The sequence below is a fragment of the Lactuca sativa genome, chromosome 4 (assembly GCF_002870075.4).
Source record: "Lactuca sativa cultivar Salinas chromosome 4, Lsat_Salinas_v11, whole genome shotgun sequence".
NCBI lineage: Eukaryota > Viridiplantae > Streptophyta > Magnoliopsida > Asterales > Asteraceae > Lactuca > Lactuca sativa.
Genome location: NC_056626.2, coordinates 322472833 through 322483266, shown reverse-complemented (window position 1 = coordinate 322483266; position 10434 = coordinate 322472833). Strand labels below are relative to the sequence as shown.

Below are 10434 nucleotides of genomic sequence, written 5' to 3'. Positions count from 1 at the left end.
AAATGAAATCCCCAAAATTTTGAAAACCCGCCTTGTTTTGAAATCTTCGATCTATCTTTCATCCTTGCAATCCACTCTCCTCTCTCTGATACTCTCTCCTCTAGATCTCCCTTCATTCTCTACCTCCCGTCTCTCTGTAAACCCTAAGCCATCGCCACCTCCCTTCTCTCTAGCACGTGCTAGGCTAGGGTTTTAGTAGATACTGCGGAAAATGAAATCCCCAAGCATTTTGAAAACGCGCTTCTTTTTTATCCTCCATTTTTGTTTCCCTCTTGCTCTAGTTACGATGCTTCCTTCCTTCCCCCTCCTAAAGTTCAAGATCTAGAAATCATGGTTTTCGATTAGGAATCGGTAGGGAAGCATGATAAAATGGAGATGAATCGTGTACCTTTGAAGGCGAAGATCTTGAAGGAAAACATCATACACATCCTTCCGTTTGTGTGCTTTTCCATGGCGAAGAAAAAAGAACTAAGGTTTGTTTCCCCAATTCAAAATTAACGCTAATTGCTTCTTAAACTGCATGTTATTTTACAGTTTCATTGATGTAATTTCTTATTTTGACAAGCATAATGATGTGGGAAAGTCTTTGTGACAGGTTTATCAGAGTGATTCCTATTCTTCATGCTAATTTTGGATCTCAAGGTAAATCATATGTTGAAGATAAATCCATCATCACTAACTGTTCATCATCATCCCCAACTACTTACTTCCTTTTTACTGTGTTCAAGCTTCTTTTTATTTTTTATTTCCATGTCTGGTGCAAGTTTTTTTTTATTATTATTTTATTTTAATGTGTTGGATTTTTATTGCCCACTAAGTGTTTGATTATTTGCTTCACTGAGTTTTGCAATATTTGATTATCGAATCATGGCCCATGTCTTCATGTATGTGCCTTTCTTGCAAAATGGTATGAGTTGTCAATACATTTTTCTTACCTTTTAGCTAAAAATGTTCCATTGAGATCGACACATTAGGGTGAAAAGGGGTATTAGAGATATAGGTGAACAAGATAGAGAAAAAGGAAAGTAAAATATATGTAATGAAGGATTTGGTTAAGGGTTTGTTGAAAATATGACCGAGTTAGCTAAGAATCCATCATAACCACCTTATTTGTGATTGAATGATACAGGGGTACAAGGAGGTTCAACAACTTAAAGATAATATTTCAATGTTTTATAAAAAAACATGAATCTTTAAGATAACTCATGTGACATGAAGTATATGTATGTATGGAGAGACATTATGCATAATACATAACCCTGAAACTTTCATATAAGCTAGCCTGTGATTTTCTAATTGTAACATGAATGAAAGAATTGACATAGAATAGCTAAAACAGTAAATTTTAAGTCCAAATTACAACTCTATTATTTGTTTCTTGTCTGAATGCTATCCAGGTAAAGGGCTTAAATCCAAAATTCATTTATTTCTTTTCTGAGCTTTTCATTTTTAAATATTTTTTAGTCAGATGCTTACGCCTTACTATTACTTCATCTCTTCTATCTAGAATATATGATATGGGTTATGATAAGTACCAGAATATTGTTTATGGTTATCATTTTCATGTCTGTTTAAAAAAAAACTAATTTTATGGGTTTTGGACTGAGATTCAAGGCTGATAACACTTACGTGTGGTGCCCGGTCACTTTGTTACTATTTATTTTTCTAGTTTTCTAATTGATTAAACATGTAATGTGGTGAACTCAGTTGTTTACTTTGCTGTCGTGAATCCCACATATAATCATGGCATTCCATATCAAGGAAACTTACTTGAAAATTCTACACGTTCATCAGTTGGATCCAGACACTTGTCACAACAATTTGCTCCTGCTTTTATAAATTCAGTGGGTGGAGTTTCTGGATCTTGGAATCCGGAAGGTGATATGAGCTTAGATAGAAGATATGTTTCTTCATTGTTGGATGAGCTCAAGAACAAGAAAAACAAGTCTTTTGAACTCTCTGATGTTGTTGATCATGTGATTGAGTTTAGGTATGCAAACTAAGCCTTACTCTTATTCATTCATATTCAGTTATGACTTATGCGTTATTGACTCTGTTCTTTTTCTTTTTTTTTTCCCTTTTATGTGATAGTACCGATCAATATGGAAGCAGGTTTATTCAGCAGAAGCTTGAATCGGCCACAGTTAAAGAAAAGAATATAATATTTCCCGAAATTGTCCCTCATGCACGTAGTTTGATGACTGATGTGTTTGGAAATTATGTCATACAAAAGGTACATTCATCATCCTTTCATGTCTAATTCTTTCACAGTGTTGTATACTTAAACATTTTGTACATACACTTTCAGTTCTTTGAGCATGGGACCAAAAGTCAAAGAAGGGAGTTAGCTGGTCAAATCATCGGTCATGTTTTGCCTCTTAGCCTTCAAATGTATGGTTGCAGAGTTATTCAGAAGGTAGATTTTTTTTTATTTGTCAAAAAGCACATAATCTTTCTTAAAGATCAGTCATCCCATATTGATGAATAATTCATAACATGGATTTATACTCAGGCATTGGAGGTTGTTGAAGTTGATCAACAGACAGAAATGGTGGATGAGCTTGATGGTTCAATCATGAAATGTGTTCGTGATCAGAATGGTAATCATGTAATCCATAAATGTATTGAATGTGTGCCTCAAGATCGTGTTCAGTTTATAGTTTCTTCTTTCTTTGGACAAGTTGTTTCTCTTTCATCACATCCTTATGGATGTCGAGTCATTCAGGTAAAACATATATTTTTTTTAAAAAAATAATAACTTTCATTATCTATTTTTTTCTTCTTCTTCTTATATGTGAAATGAACAGAGGGTATTGGAGCACTGTGATGATCGAAATACACAAGTTGTAATGGATGAAATCATGAACTCGGTTTGTACTCTAGCACAAGACCAATACGAAAATTATGTTATTCAGGTACTCACTCACTCACCGTTTGAATATATATATATATATATATATATATATATATATATATATATATATATACATATATATATATATATGTTTTATTTGTGATTTGAGATTGAATTAATTGATATAATATTATTGTTTCATTATAATTAGCATGTCCTACAACATGGTAAGCCCCATGAGCGATCAGCTATCATCAACAAGATTGTAGGAGAAACAGTGAAGATGAGTCTGCAAAAGTTTGCTTCAAATGTTGTTGAGAAATGCTTAACTTATGGAAGCCCAAATGAACGCCAACTTCTTGTAAACGAAATGCTTGGTTCCACTGATGAAAATGAGCCATTACAGGACAGCAACTCTCTTTTTTTTTTTTTTGTAAAAATCAAAAACACATTAATTGTCTTTTTGGTAACTGAGTTTGTTGTAATGCAAAACAAAACTATAGGCAATGATGAAAGATCCTTTTGGAAATTATGTTGTCCAGAAGGTTCTAGAAACTTGTGATGACCAGACATGCGAACTTATCCTCTATATTCTTGATATTTTCCCACTTTTTAAATCTTTTATCAAATTCTCACTTTTGGATACAGAGCTTGATGAGAGAATGCGTGACCTAAATCTTTTATCAAATTCTCACTTTTGGAGGTGGACATAAGAAAAGCTAAGCAAAGGGTAATTTGGTATTTGTTGCTGTTATTGTGTATTACAATACTTCCATGTATATATGTATAAAGTTTGTTCTTATTTAGATTTGCCTTTTACCATTGATTTCCTTATTGAGGCATTGTACTTTGAAAATGTTAATTCTTACCTTTTGTCCATGTAGGATCCTCCAGGAACAGGAAAAACACAAACAATTCTTGGGCTTCTTAGTGCCATATTACATACCAACTTAGTCTCTTAACTTTGTAAGACATTGATTACTTGAGGGTATTTTTAGTAACATTGTAAGAGATTGAATACTTGAGGGTACTTATGGTATATAATGTTATATTCTTTTGTTAACATGGTCCTTAGTGCAATCAATTATCTTTATTGTTTATGGTATTTTATTTTGTATTATGAGACTTTTAATGTGTTATTTAATTTGAAAATTAGTAAATCTATCAAAAAAGTATTTTATTTCTATTATGAGAAATTAAATGCAAATTTAATTTAAAAATTAATAAATATATTTTTTTTTAAACATTTAAATTTACGATACGCAAAAATGTGTGTCATCTTCATTTATGACATGGCCTTTCTTAACAGGGGCTTTCTTGATACGCATTGCGTGTCATTAACACGCGCGTCGTAAGGTTACGACACGCAAATGCGAGTCGTCTTCCTTTATGACAGGGCCTTTCTTGATACGCATTGCATGTCGTAAACGCACGTCGTAATTGCGCGTCGTAAATGAGCGTCGTAAATGTGCGTCGTCTATAGACGACGCGCAAAAGCGCGTCGTCTCTCTTTATGACAGGGCCTTCCTTGACACGCATTTGCGCGTCGTTTGAGCCTTTTACAACGCGCAATGAGCGTCGTAAAAGGCTGTTTTTCTAGTAGTGGTCCGAGCTAACTCCAAGTACAAGCAAGATGCAGATAAAAAACGCAGACAAGTTGATTTTGAAGTAGGTGACTTTGTTTGGGCTGTTTTGACTAAAGATCGTTTTTCGGTTGGTGAGTACAACAAGCTATCAGCTAAGAAGATTGGACCAGTGGAGATTGTGGAGAAGATTAATTCCAATGCTTACCGTCTACAGTTGCCAGGCCACATTCGTTGTTCTGAGGTATTCAATGTAAAGCATTTGCATCCTTATTATGGGGATTCTTCTGATGATGATCATGGTGCACATTCGAGGTCGAATTTTGTCTACCCGGGAGGGGATGATGCGGGCCCTAGTGTGGAGGATCGGGCCCTTGCGTTCCTAGAGGCCCACGATCGGGTGACTAAAGGGGCTTCACAAAAATGGCCATAACTTTGGCTATGAATCTCCGTTTCGGGCCTACGACCAGTGAAATCGAAGCTTGGAGCAAGGAGCACGTCTGGATAAGTGCCCGAAGGGGACTCACCCATTTTTGAGTCCAGAAATCGCTTTCTAAATGGAGTTATGAGCAATTTTGTTATTTTTCCTTAATTTTTAGGTTTTGTTTTTCGGTTTGTATTTGGCCCATGGACTTTTAGGGTTTCATTTTAATTTCTGCTTCTTATTTAACTATTTTTGATGTAATTTGGATGGTCAATCATGAATTTTATGAACTTTCGATTTTCTCTCAAATTCTGTGTGTTAACCCAGATTTTGAAGCCAATCCCACGGTATTCGTAGAATCAATGTGGTTTTGAAGAGATTGTCCTGGCTATTCTTTTAGAATCAACAAGTTCATTCTTGGTTATCTTTGTGTCGTTTTTTTTGCGCTGCATCAGTTGGTATCAGAGCTGAATTCCTGGTTCAAAATGCCTCCGAGGAGAAACAGGACGCCCGCTAATGTTCATGAGCAAGAACTAGAAGAACGTATTATGGCACGAATGAAGGAGAGGATGGATCAAATGGTTGACCAACTGACTGATAGGATGGCCGAACTGATGAATCGAGGAAGGCAAAGGTCTCGAACACATTCTCAAGTGGAAGATGGTGAATTTGGGAATAGTGTCTAAGTCCAAGTGGGAGACTGTTGGATATAGTGTCTAAGCCATAACTATATTTGGTATGTACTTGACCCGACCCGGCATGGTCCATTTGGGTTGCACTTCACCCGAACAATTTATGGATAATATTTGAGAATAGTACAAGTTATGATTTATTAATATATTATAAGTTCTAATATATTAATATAAGATCATATTATTTAATTAGTAGTGATCTATAATTAATCTAGGATTAATTTAGTGATCAAAGATATTACTAATTAAATATGGGCTTCTATATTTATATAGTGTGGGCTTATGCTTACTTGGAATGGGCTAGGCTTGGATGGAGAAGTCCATGGATACTCCATGGAGCTTTAACCCATGGATCTCATGGAAATGTAGAGACATGGGTATTAGGGTTTACATGGATGTAACCCTAATCCACCACACTATATAAAGGAGGCTTTGGCTCTTGAAATCACACTAGTTGACACATGTTGAGGTGAGGGCCGATTTCAAGAGAAGTGTGACTATTCTCTCAAAGTTCCAAGTTTGTGGTGATTTGTGACTTACATTTGAGGCATCCACATTATTGGTGCTAGGCTCTAAAACTCCAAGGAATCAACTACAACTACAAGGTAAGTGTTTCTACTAGCTTTATTTGATTCAAGTTCCCCATGCCATGCTAGTTAGGATATAAGCCTTGGAAAAATAATTATTTGCATGTGTCTTAGACAAACATAGATCCAAGGTTTATTAGGGTTGCATGTACACTTAGGAAGTGTTAGAATGCTCAAAACCCATCAGTGGTATCAGAGCCTAGGCTTGTTTGTTTGATACTTGTTGCAATATGCTTGAAAAAGTCGAAATCTTGTTGTCTGACTGATAGACTCGCCGAGTCCATGGGGGGACTCGCCGAGTCCACTTGTATCTTCAACCTACTCGCCGAGTAGGTTCATGCACTCGATGAGTAGGGTCGACAGAGTGCAGTTTTCGACTTTAGTTGCTAGAAATGGATTAGAAACATTACCCTAAACTGTTTTGGTACTTGAAAACTTGTTTTAGAAGGTGTAATGTCTTTTCTAACTCATTTACAACAACTAGTTATCAAAATTACAAAGATTAAAGTGTGATTTTGATATATGAAAGTGTTCATGTTCATGATCTTGTTCTTATGATGTTTAGATGATCATAGGAATTATTTGTAACCTATGTGGTAGATTAATTCTTGATCATAATGTTATTTAATGGAGTCCATAACTTGTCCTCAAGTTATGGAAAACCAAAAGTCTCTTGGATTGAAAAACCATTAAAAGAACACAAGAGTTAGAAAAGTGATGAGTCTTCATTTTATTACTCTATTAAACTCATAAGTTACAAGATATGAAAAGTTTTGAAAGTTTACAAAACTCGCCCTCAAGTTTTGGAACAAGTAAAGTCAAGTTAAAACTTTAGTTCCAACCCTTAGAATTTTAAAAGTTAAAATTCAACTCTTATACTTATATTATTATGATTTAATATATATGTATAAGAACAAAGTCGTTGCCTATAAAATGGCGACTTAATGGGTGTCCACTCTCACCCACCGCTTGTTTGACTGGTGGAGGGTCGTTAGCCGAACGGGTAAGACAAGGACTTATAAATTCTCATTCAAAGTATGATGAATATTATAAAGTAACTAAATGTTTTATTAAATTCCCAATCTTAGTTACTTTAGGAAAAATGTGAATAAGGTGTTAATCCATGAAATTACACTTTACACTTTGTTTAAGTCGTTGGTGGAGCGTGTGTGGGTAACCAACACACTAACTTGGACTTAATAAGGTAGGTAAAGGGTGACTTAAAGGTTTATTATAGTATCGATGGAGCGTGTGTGGTTTACCGGCACATCGATTGAGTGATAAACTTTAAAGGGTACCAAGTGATTTGCATGGTTACTTCACACCTCGTTTTGTGATCCTCGGCATCCCAGTCACAAAACTTGGAGGGCACACTCGAGATTGAAACATGCCTTTGAAAAGTTCATTGAATCTCAAAGAATCTAGGAATTTCTAAGAACCAATCAAAAACCTAATTCTTAAATATTTCGGTTTTCGTAGTGGAAATTGGTGAATCGTCATTCACCTACCATTCAAATATGGTATAGCTTAGATTACGGCATACCTCTTCTAAGTTATATTATATTGTGATTGGATCCTAGCCTTAATAATACATTTGGGTGTTTTATTAAGGACTCTCTTATATCTAAACTAATCTTTTTCTCTTCTTTTTAGATGTCTTCAAACAATGCTGCTTCTGGCTCTAATCCTAATGGCTCCTTTACCCTTATGAACTTGTGTGGGAAAGTCACCTTTGATGGATCCAACTTCAATGAGTGGATCAGAAACATCAGGATGATTACCCGCTACGAGGACAAAGAATATGTCCTTGACAAGGAGCTTAAGGTGATTGATGAGACCACTGCAACTCCTCAGGAGATCCCTGACTTTCGGGCACATGAAAGGGAGGCTACGAAAGTGGCTTGCATCATGATGGCCACGATGACAGCGGAACTCCAAAAGTCTTATGAGGATTTCTACCCTTATGAAATGCACCAAGATTTGATGGAAAGATACCATCAAAGTGCAAGACAAGAGAGGTATGAAATCATCTGCTCCATGATAACAACCATGATGAAGGACGGGGAATCCGTCACGAGCCACATGCAGAAAATGCAAAGGTATGTGGATCGTTTGCTAAAGCTTAATGTGAACTTCCCTGAGGATCTAGCAATAGATATCATTTTGCACTCCTTACCATCGTGCTATGATCAATTCCGCATGACATATCGCATGAATAAGGAAGAGGTCACACTCAGCAAACTTCAGGGACTTCTCAAGACCGCAGAATCAGGTCTTAAGGGGAAGTCGGTTGCTATCACTCCTACTCCAAACTCAACTCCGATTTTGGCAATTGGGAAAAGTCGATGGAGGAAGAGAAAGAGGTCCTCAAAGGGTACCAAGGCTCGGACCCTTGATGGCTCTTCTTCAAGTGCAACCAAGAAAGGTTTCATCACTCCTTCTTCTGACCCAAAAGAGGCTGAATGCTTCTATTGCAATGAAAAGTCTCATTGGAAGCGGAACTGCCCAAACTACCAGCAGGATGTGAAGGATGGGAAAGTCAAACCCAACCATGCAGGTACTTACACTATCATTTCTAATAACTCACCCCATTCTAAATCTTGGGTCCTTGATACCGGTTGTGGTATTCATATTTGTTGTGACTTGCAGGGACTAAGAAGAAGTGAGAATGTGGAGCAAGGAAGAATAAACTTGATCATGGGGAATAGGAAAGCTTTACCTGTTACCAAGATTGGAGTTTATACTTTATCGCTAAGTAGTGGGTTTAATTTAGATTTGAATAAGTGTTGTTATTCGCCAGGAATGGCAAGAAATATTATTTCCTTTCATGCTTTGTACAAACAAGAGTTTACCTTTTCATTTAATAATGAAGTTGGTTCTATAGATGTTTTCTATAATAATGTTTTTTATTTTAAAGCATTACCTTGTGATGGTGTGTATGAAGTTGTATCTGTTGTAGATAACTTAGGAAATAATGTTTTGTGTATTAATTCTACTAATAATAATAACTTGGATAAAGCATCATTATGGCATTGTCGTCTTGGACATATAAGCAAGAAACGCATAGGCCAACTCCAAAAGGATGGAGTCTTGGAGTCGTTTGACCTAAAGTCAGATGATAGTTGCGAATCATGCTTACTTGGAAAAATGACAAAGTCACCCTTCACAGGCTCGTGTGAGAGGGGTGAAGGTTTGTTGGACCTTGTACACACGGATGTGTGTGGACCATTCAAACATGCCACAAGGGATGCTAATCGTTATTATTTGACTTTTACTAATGATTACAGTAGATATGGATATGTCTACTTAATCAAGCATAAGTCAGAGACTTTCGAGAGGTTTAAGGAATTTAAACAGGAAGTCGAGAATCAATTGGGCAGGAACATTAAGATACTTCGATCCGATCGAGGAGGTGAGTATCTTAGTTCAGAGTTCCTTGACTATCTTAGGGAATGTGGGATTGTCTCACAATTGACACCTCCCAGGACACCACAGTTGAATGGTGTGGCTGAGAGGCGTAATCGAACCTTGTTGGATATGGTTCGTTCCATGATGAGTCGAGCTACGCTACCAATCTCATTATGGGGGTATGCCTTAGAGACTGCCGCCCATATTCTTAATCTTGTCCCTACAAAAGAAAGTTGCCAAAACTCCTCACGAGATGTGGACTGGCAAAGTACCTAAGCTAGACCACATCAAGATTTGGGGTTGTGAGGCTTTCGTGAGACGCGAGACTCATGATAAGCTCGAATTGATCTTGAAGAAATTCAAGAATAAAGCAGTGAAGGAACTTCGAACCCTAGCCCTCAACTTGAGGAGGAAACTCCTGTTGAGCCAGTTGATGAGCCTGTACCTCTGAGGCGTTCCACGAGAGTTAGGAATGCACTTGAGCATTACTATGGTTTCCATATTACTGCGGAAGGTGAGACACTTATTAGTGATGAGACACTAGTAGGTCTGGATGAACCTAACAGCTACACGGAAGCCATGGCAGGCCCTGAGGCTCCTAATGGAAAGAGGCCATGGATAGCGAGATACAATCCATGTATGACAATCAAGTTTGGAACTTGGTTGATAATGTACCTGGTCGTAAGACTTTAGGGTGCAAATGGGTCTTCAAGAAGAAGACCGACATGGATGGTAAAGTACACACTTATAAGGCGATACTGGTTGCAAAGGGCTTCTCTCAAATTCCTGGAGTGGACTATGATGAGACCTTTTCTCCAGTAGCCAAGATTAAGTCTATTCAGGTTCTCCATAGCTGCATTTCATGACTATGAAATATGGCAAATGG

General features: G+C 36.9%; 1 protein-coding gene across 1 annotated transcript; it reads left to right on the top strand.

Moving 5' to 3' along the window:
- Window positions 1-369: 369 nt before the first annotated feature.
- LOC111908282 (pumilio homolog 4) lies at window positions 370-10073 on the top strand (the record flags this gene model as incomplete). Its single annotated transcript, XM_052771192.1, has 11 exons — window positions 370-473; window positions 566-642; window positions 1708-1990; window positions 2092-2233; window positions 2309-2416; window positions 2513-2725; window positions 2808-2915; window positions 3066-3287; window positions 3358-3442; window positions 6432-6447; window positions 10019-10073. Coding segments are annotated over exons 1-11 (1413 nt in total), but the record flags the coding sequence as incomplete, so codon positions are not given.
- Window positions 10074-10434: the final 361 nt, after the last annotated feature.